Source organism: Prionailurus bengalensis, chromosome B2, assembly GCF_016509475.1.
Source record: "Prionailurus bengalensis isolate Pbe53 chromosome B2, Fcat_Pben_1.1_paternal_pri, whole genome shotgun sequence".
NCBI lineage: Eukaryota > Metazoa > Chordata > Mammalia > Carnivora > Felidae > Prionailurus > Prionailurus bengalensis.
The window spans coordinates 44,592,070-44,607,469 of NC_057349.1; the positions used below are offsets into that span (position 1 = coordinate 44,592,070).

Below are 15,400 nucleotides of genomic sequence, written 5' to 3' on the forward strand. Positions count from 1 at the left end.
CAGTCAGTATTGAGTTCTTGGCTTCCTTTGTTGACACACACCAAATCTGATCCATTTATCCCCTGCTTAAAACAATAGTTTCGAGGGACGCCTGGTAGCTCAGTCAGTTAAGCAGCCAACTCTTGGTTTTGGCTCAGGTCACGATCTCACAGTTCGTGAGATCGAGTCCCACATCAGGCTCTGCGATGACAGTGCAGAGCCTGCTTGGGATTCTGTCTCCCTCTCTCTCTCTCTCTGCCCCTCCCCTGCTCATGCTCTCTCTCTCAGATATATATAAACTTAAAAAAACAAAACAAAACAAAACCTCAGTGGCTTCACATACGACTTAGGATGAAATGCAAAATCTTTCACAGAGATCGGACTTCCTCTGCAATATCATCCCTGCCCTTCTCTTCCTAACTTAAATCAGGTTTCACGTTGTCCCCTCCCCTTTCTTCCTATGAAACCCATAATTTTGCAGTGGTACATCTGTCAAGGTTAGGTGTGCCTTCCCACCTGGACAAGCTCCATGAGGACAAGGATAGAGTCTGTTTCACATACCGATGCTAACGCAAGCCCTCAAGGCCTGTACCCGATTCATGACATACCTGACGAGTGTTTATTGACTCAATGAGTGGATGTGCAGACCACAAACAATTAGAAGCAACAAATTACAGTGTGATGGTACAGAAGCGGCTGCTGGAGCACAGGTATGGGAGCCAACGTGAGAAAACCAAAAGGCCTCCACAATGTAGCCATCAGAATCCAAGTCTGGCAGCCTTCGGTGGGCGGGCACACAGTCTGTTTCACCTCCAAAGACACTAAGGACACATCACCGTTTTAACAGAACCATGCCTGATGTACAAGAATTAGGTTGGGCGGGGCGCTTGCGATGACAACCAGACGTCATGAAGAATTTAAAACATCCCTCTTCCTTTTATAAAAAAAAAAAAAAAATCACACTAATGTGAGACTTGGATTTGTGAGAGGTATAATGAGATTATTCTTCAGAAACTATTTCATGTTCCACCCTAGTCGAAACTTCAGTTCTTGGGAGATTTTCATTTATCCGGGATGCTGATTTCACCGGCCATAATGGATAAATAACCAAATGTCAGTGTACCAACCCTCACCGTACAGGATGTGGGAGTGCTATAAATGCTTAATGAGTAGCCAAAAGGCAAACCCCAGGATAAACCAAATTGCAAAAGAGGAAAGAGGCAGCTCCAAAATGACCAGCTGTAAAGGCCGCCAAGGCTGCCACACTCACCTTGGTGGCCCACATCACACCGGTCCTGTTGTCACTTCTCCTCTAGGGCACTGGGATGAGACCGAGGACCAGAAGCACCCAGATGTGCAAACATAGGTCAGATTGCTGATGTTTATAAATCTTGAACAAGTCTTATCCCATGACCTCATCCTTCAAACAAACGGGAAAGAAAATCCCCTGCGGTTTACCTGTACAACGTGTTTATGCCATTCTTGCTCTGGATCAAATTCCAGTAATTTTTCATGGAAAATGAGTAAGCTCAAGGCAGTGACAGACTTCTGCCTATTCACAACGGGCAAGCAGGAAGACTGCTTTTGAGTTTGCTAGAGAAAATGTTTAATGGCACGTCAAACTATTATTTTAAGAGGGATCTCGGTTACTGTGATATTCGAACAAAGACAAGGCAAGTAAGTTATTGCTGAGATGGTGACCATAAAGCCTGCCAACTGATGCTCAAAAGGCAAAAGCCAGGCAGAGCTAGGCACCCCCAGAATTTCTGACCATTTTATTATGAGAGTCACATCAAATTTATTAAAGAAGCAGACATTGCTGGGAATTCTCCAAATTTGAAGGGGAAAAAGAACGGTATGAAGAGGAAAGCTGCAAGGACAAAGCTTCCACAAAACACAGATCTGTTCCCAGGTATGTTATATAAATTTGGTCAGCTTCTTGCATTCCCTATTATCTACGCTGCCTTAAAAAGGTCTTCTGTTGCTAGGGCAAAAGCAGGGACTGCTGTTAACGTCGGCGAATATAAAGAAACACCGAGGCTAGAATGTGCTGACTCCAGGGCTGGAAGGAGGCGAGCTCAGGGCATACTGGGAAAAGGAAAAACACAGGCACAACTTAACCCAGATGCTGTCTGGCCTGGAACCTGCAATGCAGAGGAGTGCCCGCACCCAGCACTGAGTCCTTGGACCACAGATTTCAGCTCCTTCCATCTAGGCCAGTGGCTAATTCCGTGGGCCAGGACCCCCGCCTACATGGGGAAGCCACATTATAAACAAGACAGTGGTCAAGGTTTAGGGGAAACACTTTTCTGCGCTCCCTGAGCATTTATAGAATCCTCATATAAACCAAGGCAACACTAACAACACCAGCCAGGGCAACGGTCCCAGCAGGAGAGCATAAACAAGACCTATTTTAGCCTGGCGTGTGCCCTGCAGGCTGGCTCCACCAGGTCCTGGCTGTAGGATCTTGGCGAGTGACCCAACCTGTGTCTCCGTGTCCCCATCGGTATAATGGCGAGAACTACTCTCCCAAGACTGTTTTCAGGATTCATCGTTAATACAGATAAAGCGGGTGTAACACGAGAGACACAAGTCAGCCCCCCGGATATTGTAGTTATTTTAATCATCACTCCTTCTGCTTATCACATTACTATATGGTAGCTTCATTGCCTTGGGATTAGGCAGTCCCCTAAAACACCCCAATTAAAATGCAAATGTCCAGTTCCTGAGAAGTGCATCAAAGACACCAGATTTTAGAGGCGCCTGGGTGGCTCAGTCAGTTAAGCATCCGACTCTTGATTTCGGCTCAAGTCAAGATCTCAAGGTTCGGGAGTTTGCATCCCACATTGGGCTCCACACTGACGGCATGAAGCCTCCTTGGGATTCTCTCTCTCCCTCTCTCTGCCCCTGCCCTGCTCATGCTCTCTCTCTCTCTCTCTCTCTCTCAAAATAAATAAAACGTAACAAAAAAATTTTTTTTTAATTTTAAAAAGATACCAGACTTTAGAAAGCTGTAATCCTAAAACATTCCCTACTAGCCTTGGAGCATGCTACAAAAACCAAAAAACAGAAAACAAAATACAGAGTGCACGGTGAGGAGTTAAGAGACAAACAAGGGCCAACTGACACTTCAAAAAAGGTTTAACATGTAAACAATACATAGCAAACGAGAAAACACAAGAGAGGAGAAAGGATTTACTTTCAATAAAGTGTACTTCAGACAAACGGAGCAGCAGAATTTCAGCAAGCATGTTCCAGAATGAGTTTCCCTGACCTGGTCCGACAGGATGCTCATGCTCTCGGGTCTGAAACACGGGGGAAGAAACTCCCGCCAGTCCCCTGCTTTTTTATAGCCCAGTCCCCTGCTTTTTTATAGCCCACGAGCTAAGAATGATTTTTACTTTTTAAATAGTTGCGGGCGTAGGGGGGTGGGGGTGGGGGTGGGTGGCTGGGGTGAGAATCAAAAGACGAATAAAATGTTGTGACACATGGAAATTTGAAATTCAAATTTCAGTGTCCACAAATCCAGGTTTATTGGAATACAGCCACGCCCATTCTTTTAGGTATTGCCCAGAGCTGCTTTCAAAGCACAAAAGCAGAGTTGAGCGGTTTCCACAGAGACCACATGCCCCTCAAAGCCAAAAAAACACTATCTAGCTCTTTACAGATAAAGTGTACCAACCCCTGGCCTAAAAGTTTAGGAAATACTCCTGATGGCAGCCCTCCCAGAGGCACAATTCATATTAGCCTGTTGTGGCTCCAGGAGGCTCTGCAGGAGGGCTGCAGAAAATAGTGACTTCGCTGAATCCGGCATTTCCCAAACTTTTTTGGGAACTGGCCATACAATCCTTTACTCACGCAAGATGGATGAACACCCCGCAGAACACGTTGACGCAGTTTCCACCACCAACGTGCTGCTCGAGACCAGAAAAGTCGGCTAACCTGACGTTAAAAAGATCAAGCATAAAATTCAAAGCCGTCAGAATAGTCGGTTGAGCCCGACTGTAAAGAGATCCATTTCTGACTATTAAAACAAAACCAACGACAACCAAAGACACTCTCGGACACAAAAAAGAGGGGGCTTAAGAATTTACTCACCTCAATTTTTGTTATTAAATATAATGTTAAAAGTAGAACATAAAAATGTGTGCCACACACAGCTAACAAAAGCTTATAACCAAAAATGTAACGAATGAATGCAAATGAGGTTAACATAAATTCCACCCAACAGCTGAGACAGAGGACAACATGAGTAATTAATTACAAAGGTAATTATCACATGGATAAACTTATGACACCCTAGCAATCACCGAAATGTAAACGTGGGCAACCAAGGACCCTTACATATCTATATTAAAGCCGCATAAATAAATTAAAATGATAAACTCCAATGTTGGCAGCCTTGTGGGCTAGAAGGCACATTTATAGTTCCTGGTAGCACTTTAAATTAATTCAGTCTTTCTAAAGACAATCTGGCAGTATGCAGCTAGAGCCATAAAATGGTTCATTCATTTCCCGTGACCCAGCAATCCACTTTGGGGAATACACCCCAAATATACCTCACTTTTGGGAACAACCCAAAAGGAAAAAGAGCGGTTGGTCTGTACAGAGACAACTTCATCAGTGCTGCTCGCTTGCAGAGCAATGCCAATAACCCAAGCGTCCACCAACGGCAGGGTGGCTCAACACATGGCCAACCGGAGGAGAGACGGCTATTTAAAAATGGCAGGTGGGAAGGCTTGAACTGCATGAACCACAGGCACCTCAAACTGACCAACACACATCCAAACTTTGGGTTCCTGAGCCCACCCACCCGTCCCCCAGCTTTCCCCTTCAAAGTTGTCAGACCACCAAAGACTCCACTCAGGAACCAGGGAGTCCGGCTTGATGACCGAGTGAAAGCTGTCATGCTTTCCTTCAGCTCCTGCCCCCTCACATCTCATGGTCAGTAAACCCTCTCCAAAATCTTTCAAATCTAGCTAGTAATCCCCATCTTCCCTGCCACGACCCCAGAACCATAGTCTTTCCCCTGAACTAACTGCAAAAGAATCCAACTGGCCCTCCTGTATCTCCAGGTCCTCTTTCTTTCTTTCTTTCTTTCTTTCTTTCTTTCTTTCTTTCTTTCTTTCTTTCATGTTTATTTATTTTTGAGAGAGAGAGAGAGACACACACAGAGCATGAGCAGGGGAGGGGCAGAGAGAGAGGGAGACACAGAATCCAAAGCAGGCTCCAGGCTCCAGGCTCCAGGCTCCAGGCTCCAGGCTCCAGGCTCCAGGCTCCAGGCTCCGAGCTGTCAGCACAGAGCCCGACACGGGGCTTGAACCCACGAGCTGTGAGATCATGACCTGAGCCGAAGTCAGACACCCAACCAACTGAGCCACCCAGGCGCCCCTACAGGTCCCCTCTCTAAGCCTTACTCCACAGAACCGCCAGAGTGATCTTTAAAAGAAATCTCATTAAGGGGCGCCTGGGTGGCTCAGTAGGTTTAGCAATTGACTTCAGCTCAGGTCATGATCTCATGGCTCGTGAGTTCAAGCCTCTCATCGGGCTCTGCGCTGACAGCACAGAGCCTGGAGCCTGCTTCAGATTCTGTGTCTCCCTCTCTCTCTGCCCCTCCTCCACTTATTCTCTCTCTCTCTCTCTCAAAAATAAACATTAAAAAACTTTTTAAGAAATCTCATTAAAATCATATTACAAGGTTGCTTACAACTGTATGCTCAGCGACATCCTGACACCTTCACATCTTTAAAGGGCTTGTCCAACCTGACCCCTGCCTGCCTCTTCAACCTCAGCCCACACTCCCTTTGCCCCTACTCGCTGAGCACCAACTGCAGTGGCGTTCTGCCTACACTCTGAACATGTAGACTCCTTCCTACCTCTGGACCCTTCTACATGCTGTTCCCTCTCACTGGCAACCTCTTCCTTGTGCTCTTTCAGAACATCGCCCTTCCTGTCTTCCCTAATAAACTATGAACTCCAAAAGGGAAGGAGTAAAAGGCCACGAGAGGCCTTTTACTATCCCACCCAAAGTCTAGCCATGCCTGACATTTCGCAGTGCAATTTAGCAAGGCGCCGTAAATATTTATCAAATGAAGGAAAATGTCTCTGTCAGGTAAGATAGATGCATAAAGGAAAGCAGAATACAAGCAAGTATGTATACATGAGTTTTAACTACTCGTAAATGTGTGTATATCAAAGAATAAAAATGAATTGGGAAGAGAAATGCATACCCACTAGGTTCCTCAAGTCTGCCGATTCGCCTAAGTTTAAAATGTCCTTTGTTAATAACTCAAACACCCTCCAGTTGTAGCTCAAAGTGTTGAGATGCAGCTCCAGACCCAACTACCCTCCAGCCTGTCTAGAATGAATGGTTAGTTTAGAGCGAGATCCTGGACTCCTAGAAGTAAAGGAAGAGCAAAAAGTGAATGATAACCAGTTAAATTATTCTGGAAACCTGTTACCATTTGCCTTTGAATCTTTTCCTCCCTCCCCGGCCCATTTCTCTTAATCCTGGTGAAGCCAACTTGGCCGTACCTAGGATGAAATCAAATAATGGTCTTGTCTCAAGAGTTCTTTGAGAAACCAGAGTCCCAACCTCTTTCCCAGAACCAATGGTTAAACTTCTCCTCATCCTTGGCCTTTCTTTAGTCTACTCAGCATCTACAATCTAGGAAGAGATATGTTTAAAAGCCCGCTTAAGAGAATGCTAAAAGTGAGTGTCAGAAACCACACACAAACACATGACTTACGGGACCGTGCAGATCATGGAGTTCAACCAGTTTCTAAGAGACCTGCAAAGTTACTGAAGTAAATACTACTAACAGATGAGGCAAACCCATGCACTAATCCTACACAAATAACCAGGCTGGCAGCGAAGAAAACCCTACCAGGTCCTCAAGTTCTCCGGAAAAGTGAGTTAAAACTACTTGCTAAGCAGAACCCCGGTCACACCGTTACTCACTAAGCAAATATTTGTCAAAATGACCCAAGGCGTAGGAAAGCAAAGCATCCATTCCCTAGTTATAACATTTCAATTTGCAAGAATATCTTTCCATCCTAACCATGGCACCATCGTCCGTCCACTTTCAGTCCACACACACACACACACACACACACACACACACAGGTTGCTCTTACTTTATAATCAGCTGTTCTGGCTAAACTTCCTAGTGCCATCACAGGGCAGAATGGCTTGCCAGGGAGAAAGGGAAATGTTCGACTCTCAGGTAAAATCATTCCCTTAACGAGAAACGAAATTCCAATAACTGAAGGTTACTTGTTCCCTACCCACAACTTGGCTGAGAAAGCATTGTGTACAAAGCCACAATGGCCTAGATGGGAATCCTCTCTCTGCCACTTGCCAACTGCTTGACCATAACTTCTCTCACACCTCAATCCCTTACTTATAATATAATATCCCTTACTTATAATATAAAATTACTTACTTACTATATAATAATATAATAATATAATAGTAGCTAATGCTACTACATCACGGACTTATAAGGTATACTGAGATCATTTGTAGAAGGTATTCAACACGATGTCAGTGGTAATGTCAATTAACAGGAGCTTAGTAATATCCACATCAGTGATTAATATGAACAGCCATTAATATGCCTCCTCTCTGGGCTCTCGGTGCAGAAGCCTTCTTGAATCCACAGCTACTCTCATTTGATTCCGGGACTCACGGACGCAAGCCTCTCCTGCCTCCTAAATCCATTAAACTCAGGTTCCTTCTCCCAAAACAGATCTGCATACAGCTCCAAGCGGATGACCCACCAAGCAGTTCTGGTGGTGAAAAGGCAAATGGAAAATGATATAAGATCGGGGAAAGGGCCCCTGCTATGACGTAACTTACAAAGCCCCCTTACTTCTCTGTTGTTTTCCTTTTGTTCTTTACTTTGCAACAAAGCCTTAGACAGAATTTCCAAATCTCCTAAATTTTGTTTAATGTTTATTTATTTTTGAGAGAGAGAGAAAGGGAATGAATGGGGGTGGGACAGAGGGAGAAGGAGATACAGAATCCAAAGAAGGCTTCAGGCTCTGAGCTGTCAGCACAGAGCCCGACGTGGGGCCCAAACTCACAAACCACGTGAGATCGTGAACTAAGCCGAAGCTGGATGCTTAACTGACTGAGCCACGGAGGCGCCCCCATAATTTCCAAATCTTCTAAAGAGGAGATGGGGCTATAGAGGTCAGTGTCCTGACTACCCACCTATACCCGGCCCACTCTCACCCTGCTAGAGCTCCCTTGGAGCAAACTTTCCCTCCACTGCAAGCATCGGTCTCTACAAGGCCGGGATGCTGATCGGGGCGGGGAAACAGCCAGAATCCAGGGAGAATGGACCATTCCAGGAGGACTCTCCACCCCTCAGGAAGAGTGAGGTCAAAAGCGTAAATATCCATGAAACCACGGCTTTGAATCAAAAGCCTGAATATCAGTGAGCCTCACCTGTCTGAAGCCCCAAGGTTAGGACACACTCACTGACACCTGCCAAGCTCCTCCCTGGTTATACCTCTGCCCGGGCTCCTCTCCCCTGGACTCAGGCCAGGAAACGGGAGGTGGTAGGAAAGCCAGGTGGCAGCAGAGAAGCCAATTTCAGACTCTTGTTTATTTTTTGGTACTTGACAAATACAAACACTGAGACAAAGACAGTACTTATTCGTGATCTAGCACCCCTCCCCAGTTCCTAAAGAATCAAAGCTCAGCAGCTGCTACCCCAGCAGCAACAAAGCCCAGTGTCCTGCTAATGCTAAACACAGATCCAATTTGGGGGAACAAGTTGACTCCTATTAAGGCTTCTGTTTTCATTCCATCAAACACACATATCCGCGCCTGATGGCCCGGACTGAACCTGCTTCAAATGGTCATCGGGCACATGCCCAAAGGCGATGACATACCCTAGGCTCCTCCAGTCACAGAGCAGAAGCATCTGAGTTTTCCAGGAAGTTGCCAGTGACTTAGCCTCAGCAGAATTTGCCAGGCCTGTTTGGGGGGGAAGAGGGTCAACAGCGTTTAGTGCTTACTGGAAAATAGACGTTGCCATTTATGCAGTGATAAGTCACTCAATTCATACTGGCTCCTAAATAGTCTGGCGATCTGACTAGAGTTGAAGTGGGATGTCTCCACATTCTGATCTACAGTGCAGAAAGTACACAGACCACCTGTTAGAGAGCCCCTTAAGCCACGCCTACTTGCCTCTATCCAATAAGGCATACCTGGAGAAAGTCACCTTCTTCAAACTGTCCTGGAAAAGAGGGCATTAACTGTTTGGACCACATCCAGCTTGGTAGCCTTTGTGCAAATTTAGCCACACTAAAACACGTATAATTTCGCCAGTTGGTGATCTGTGTCTATTTAGTCTCAGGTTTTTTTCCTTTAACTTAAGGTAGTGTACTTTCCACAAGGAACTTTTTTCTTGCTGATCTGGTTTGCCCGTGTATTTTATTTTACAGTAGATTTTTGTCTGTTTGTTTTGGACTGAACCTGAGGCAGATTCAGCCATATGCCTTTGGAAACAGTGCAGATTGAGAAAGCTTGATCCTATTCTACACATTTTGACAAGGGGGATGGGAGATTCACGGGGTAAGTCAGAAATCCTGCGTTCCAGTCCAAGTCGGCCTTCCCTGTTCTTCCGATTATAAGTCACTTCCCCTACCAGTGCTAATGTAGGTTATTCTGAGACCTGGGAAGGTTTTTCTTCTGCTGGCTTTCAAACTAAACAAGCCAAAGTCACTTAAAGTAGTCTAAAGATTTTAACATCAACCACACGTTGTGTATTACTTTGAGTACATTCATCCACGGACTCCATATCAGCCCTACTGATAGCCATGTGCATTTTACATACCACAGAAACCGTGCCTGAGGAGCAAGATCCAAATCCCAACTCATCCCTGGGTTCCCACTGCCTAGTACAGCGCCTCTCTCAGAGCAGGTGCTCAGAGTAGGTTTGCTAACATGGAAAGGAAATCAATTCCCCTAATCTAGGCTCTTGTCTTCCCTCCAGCTTTCCCTTGCCACTTTCCCACTCTATGATTTGGAAGTTATATTAAAGAAAGGAGAAAATCTTTTGGATATAATACCAGCTCTGATTCAGAGTTCTATTTGAACTTGCCATCAAGTGCTTCAGGACTTCAGGCCCCACCAGACCACTCCAGGCATGCCTAGCCCAATAGCCAAAGTCAAGTGCCAAGAAGCTAGATGATTAACTTCAATAAGCGAAGGGCAGGAGGTGACACGAAGCTAGACATCCAGTCTCAGTGACCCTGGCATTACTTGGTACTTTCTAGGCCGGCACACGGCTGAACAGGCTCCTAGAACGAACGCCCCTCTATCTGGAATTCGTAATACGTGCAGAATAGCAGTTTCCAAAACTTCAGACCTCATTTCCTTATCCATTACGGTTCCCTTCTCTTCTGACTGCCTCCCTGCCAACATTCTATCTTTCCGGTCAAAGCAAGCTCCCTGAGAGCAGGAGAGACCCCTGTGAGTGTGTCCTACCTACTGGGCATGCCCTTGTAGGGCATTCCTTAACAACGGCACAAACTTCAAAGCCTCACTTCTCTCCAGACTTTCGGCCTGGAACACATAACATTCCATCTCTCAGTTTCTGGTTTACGTTCCTCATTAATACTCTGCAACAAACCAAACCACCAGTCTCAACTTTCCTCCGGTGAGCCTTCGGTTGCTACACTTCATCGTCTAGCAATTTGGAGTCGTGAAATGGGTAAAGTGGCACAGGAGTGAGCAAGAGTACGAGCCGAGGAGTCAGGCGCTGCTGGGTCCCGGCCCGAGTGCCATCACTAGCGAGCTGTGTGGCCCAGCACAAACCAATGAAGTTTTTGCAGCCGTAGGTTTCCTCATCTGTAAAATGGGCATAACACCACCTGCTTTGCAGAGATGTTGGGAGTAAATGAGATACGGTATATAAAGCACCTGACACAGTGATTTATATATATATGTGATATTGTATGTTATGTAGGTATCATAAGTTTTTTCTAAAGCTTATTAAAGAGATATGAGATTTTCATACAGTTAGCCTGTCATCCCGAAAAAACAGTGTCAAAAATGATGACAATAATGGGGTGCCTGGGTGGCTCAGTCATTTGGGCTGCTGACTTCAGCTCAGGTCATGATCTCACAGCTCGTGAGTTCGAGCCCCGCGTCGGGCTCTGTGCTGACAGCTCAGAGCCTGGAGCCTGCTCCAGGATTCTGTCTCCCTCTCTCTCTACCCCTCCCACACTCACGCTCTGTCTCTCTCTCAAAAACAAACATTACAAAAAAAAATTTTTTTTTAATTTTTTTTTAATGTTTTATTTATTTTTGAGACAGAGCATGAACGGGGGAGGGGCAGAGAGAGAAGGGGGACACAGAATCCGAAGCAGGCTCCAGGCTCTGAGCTGTCAGCACAGAGCCCGACGCGGGGCTCGAACTCACGGACCGCGAGATCGTGACCTGAGCTGAAGTCGGCCGCTTAACCGACTGAGCCACCCAGGCGCCCAGAAAAAATTTTTTTAAATGATGACAATAACAATCATAGTCATAAAAAGAAGATATTTGAAAAACTAGAGTAACTGAAAGCCATAATAAAAACAATATTTTATTGAGTGCACTCTTTTTTAATCTAACTGCAATATGTGGGTAGAACACTAACTTCCCCACTTCCCCCACGAGTGTTCTGAGCACCTGCCATGGTTCACTGGGCTCCAGTGCCTGTTGTCTGCCATTTTCACATGGCTAAGAACTCCAAAGGGATAAATAATCCTATACCAATATCATGAGATCATCATTTTACACATTAGCAATGTCTATCCTGAGGACTGGGCTTGCAGAGTGGGGATGGGAAAAAAATAAAAGACATCACCTCGTTGGGTGTTAGAGCAAAATCCCTGGTGACCCCTGGCACACCCTCTCGGTCACCCTCAGGACAACTGGGTCAACCCCAAGCCATTTCATGGACTGAATTAGTTGCCAGGAGAATAAAGACTCTCACTTGAGTTAACAGCCTGAGGTAGCCTCTAAGCCCCCCTATAAATCTCATTTTTAACAAAGACAGCTACACTTAAATTCTCAGGTCTTTCGTTGCAAATCCAGGGCACGATTTTTAGATAAACTGAGTTTAACGATTTCAGGAAAGGAGCATGGTTCTTTCTCTGATGGTCAAAGCAGTGGAGACACTTTCATTATGTGGAGACCTTCCTTTAAACACCTATCTCATGCTCAAATGTAAAATGAATGAAATAGCACACGGACTCAGGATTTAACCGAGGCAAGGACTGTGTGCGGCATGTAATAATCAGATATGTCAGAGGGACCAACAGGCATGTGGTGGGTAGAGGAGCATGGAGAAATTCAAGGACTGATGTAACTCCACTGATGTTAGGGTCAGTGTTCCCATGGGCCGAGATGGGTTTCTCTCCACACCAACACTGTCAACCCAGGTCCACTGCTTGAAGAGACGCCCATCCCCACCCCCTTATGCTCAGCATCCCTCCCACTTGTTTCAAGGATACAGATCTTGACTTTGCCCTTACTATTAATGGGCAGAAAAGACGCTGAAAGGAGACTGGGACTTGCCTCATTATAAATGCTAACAGCACCAAACTTTTCTTTAGCCTCTCTTTTCCCCTTAAGACCTACACTCACACAGGGAACCAGAGCGTCTGTAGGATGAATTCCCAGGCCATAGCAACTGCAATGCCCTGGGATCTAAGAGATCTTGGCTAACCAGCCATTAAGCCCTTTTCGGGAAGGAGACAGCGAGCCTGCCTTTCCCTTACACAGCCCAGCCATGAAAATAGGCTCTTGTCTTTTGTTTTTGTTTGGGTTTCAGCTAAGAATCTCTGTCCTCCCTCCAGAGACAAAAAGACAGGCATGGGAAGCTTATGGTGGCTCAAGGGCTTGATCTCAATTTTTCTTCCACCTGACTCGCCCCCTCCCTTCCAACATTTGGAAAGGGGAAGGGATCTGGGGAAGTTGAGGATAAGTTTTAGGTCAAGGGGTGGTTTCAGGCTTTGACCAGGTAAGCGAAGGAGGACTAGGTCCAGGGCACGCCCTGGAGGCTGAATGCGGCTCGGGTGAAGAACGAACCTGCTCCCCTTTGCAGGGTCACCTGCCTGGCCGCAGGTAAGCGAGCGATAGGAAAGGCTGGAGCAATTCATCTTCCTTTATGTGGGTCTCTCCCCCTCCCCCCACTCAAGTGGCAGCGCGCTGGCTGGCTGGGAGCCGGCGCTTCGGAGGCGCCCGACAGCGGGTCTAAGGGTCCTTTTTTTGGCACGCAGAAACTGCGACCCACCCGAGGCGCGGAGGAGAGGTGGGGGAGGGGCGGCCGGCGCGCCGCTCGGGAAGGCACCGCGCGGACGCACCTAGGTCTCCGGCGGCCGGGGCGCACCGGAACCGCTCTCCCACTGCGGTAGCATCCCGACACGACACTGCAGCTGCAGCACAGCGGCGGCCGCCGCCCCCGGCGCCCCGCCCCGCAGCCCCCGCCCCACGCCACGCGGAGGGCGCAGCGGCCCGTGCCAGTGCCGGTGTGTGGAGGGGGTAGGGGGCGCCGGGGGCCCGAGGTGCGGGAAAAGCCCCGAAATGCGCAGGAAGCCGGGGGGCCACCTCTAGCGCCTCCTCCAGCGCAGCCAGACCGCGAGGAAAACAGTTCGCCTTCATTCCAGAGTCCCGGCTGAGCCCGGTGGCTCCCCCAGACGACCCGGGTACCTTCCCCTCGGCCTGCACGCTCTGCCACCCCCACCGCCACCCCCACCCCCACCCAGCCGGGCGGACCCCGCGCCCTCCGCAACCCCGGCCCGGGGACCCGCCCCGCTCCCGGAGCGCGGCGCCTTGGGCTCCCGCGCTCCCGCCGCCCCCGGTCCCCCCCGCGCGCTCACCAGGAGAAAGGAGCCCGCGATCATCGTAGCTCTAGCGACGCGGCTGCAGGAGGCGAGGGCGGTGCTGCTGTTCGCGGAGGTCCCCATGGCTGAGCCCGGGGCTCGCAGAGGCGCCCGGGGCGCGTGGCCCCTTGGCAGCTGGAGTCGGCGGCTGCTTCTGCCCAGCGCCGCATCCACCGCCGCCTCCCGGCCGGGAGCCCATCTACCTCCAACACCCCATGTGCACTGCGGCAGCCGGGCAGCCGGGCAGAGGAGGGAGGCGGCGAGGGAGGCTCCGGGGGCGCTCAGCACCTGCCCAGCCGCGCGGCCGCCCGGGCGGGGAGAGGCAGCGGTGGCTGCAGCCCGCGCCTCCCCGTGCTCTCCTCCGACAGCGGCTGCGGAGAACCAGGGAGGAGGGCTGGGCGCGAGAGAGCAAAGGAACAACTTCCCATAGCGAAGCCTCCAGCCACTGCCAACCACCCTCCACCGCTGCCTAGACCGGCCGGTGAGGGACTGAGTCGGGTGGCCGCCGGGCGCGGGGACACACGTGGTGGCGCCGAAGGGGCGGGGGATCGGCCCTTTGTGATGTCACCCGGGAGGAGGCCGGGCTCTTTGTGCGATCAGCACCGGGAAGGCGTTCCAGGTCGAGCGGGGAGGGAGAGGGTGCCCCTTGGCGTTGGCTGAAGGAACTGCAGCTGCTTTTTGACCCGGGGAAACCGCGGCGAAGGTATGCCCACCCCTGGCCCAAATTTACTTGTTTTTTCTAAGACGATTCTAAGTAAATTATTTCTGCGACAGGCGCCCATCTGTGGTTTTTGACGCAGTGATTAAAAACAGCCAAGCACCCTAGAACACGTAGATGAACTGCGTGCCAAAAATATACCAGTGAGTTGGTTCTCAAACCTGGCTGCGTTTTCGAATCACCTGAAGAGTTGAAAACACATGTATGCATGCCTGATCCCACCCCAGAGATTCTGATTTAATCGAAAATAGGGTGTGGCCCGAGCATTGGGATTTTTATAGGTTCGCCAGGTCATTTTACTCTGGAGCAAACTCCGAAAACCTCTGGGCTGATGAGCACAGTTAAGGAAACCCAGACTAAGAGTTCCAGACTCAGAGTCTGTGGAGTTGGGTCCGTGGGTGGTCTTTGTGAGGCCTTGGAAATCCTTGAGATGTGTGGGCAGGTGCATCTTTCTAATTAAAGGATCCAGTGTTTTGAATCAGATTATCACCGAGATGAAAAACATTTCTCCCCCCCCCCCCCCAAAAAAAGTGTTAACATTTTGAAGTTGAGTTTCAAATGCCGTTGTGGGCGGGTAGAAAGGAAGTTAGTTAGCACAGTGCTTCAGAAGTAGGAACAGCCAGAACGTTTTCTTGGATAGTTAACATCTGCATTTCTGAATGTGAGATATGACCCAGCATCCCTTTGTTTGGAGGGAGTCCATCCCCTGACTGTGACCGCCTTGTCTGGTACCATGGTGTCCATCGTCTAGATACTGACTGCTCATAGAATACTGTATTGAACCTGCCACTTTCACTCTGTCGTCCTCATTTGTGA

General features: G+C 48.5%; 1 protein-coding gene across 1 annotated transcript in view; it reads right to left on the minus strand.

Annotated features, from left to right (window-relative positions):
* The window catches only part of TNFRSF21 (TNF receptor superfamily member 21), a 76,511-nt gene extending 62,080 nt beyond the window's left edge, over positions 1-14,431 (minus strand). Inside the window, exon 1 of the mRNA XM_043591608.1 lies at positions 13,864-14,431. Coding sequence (XP_043447543.1) covers positions 13,864-13,950 — 87 coding nt within the window. The 5' untranslated portion in view covers positions 13,951-14,431. The remainder of the gene's footprint in view (positions 1-13,863) is intronic.
* Between the last annotated feature and the right edge of the window lie 969 nt (positions 14,432-15,400).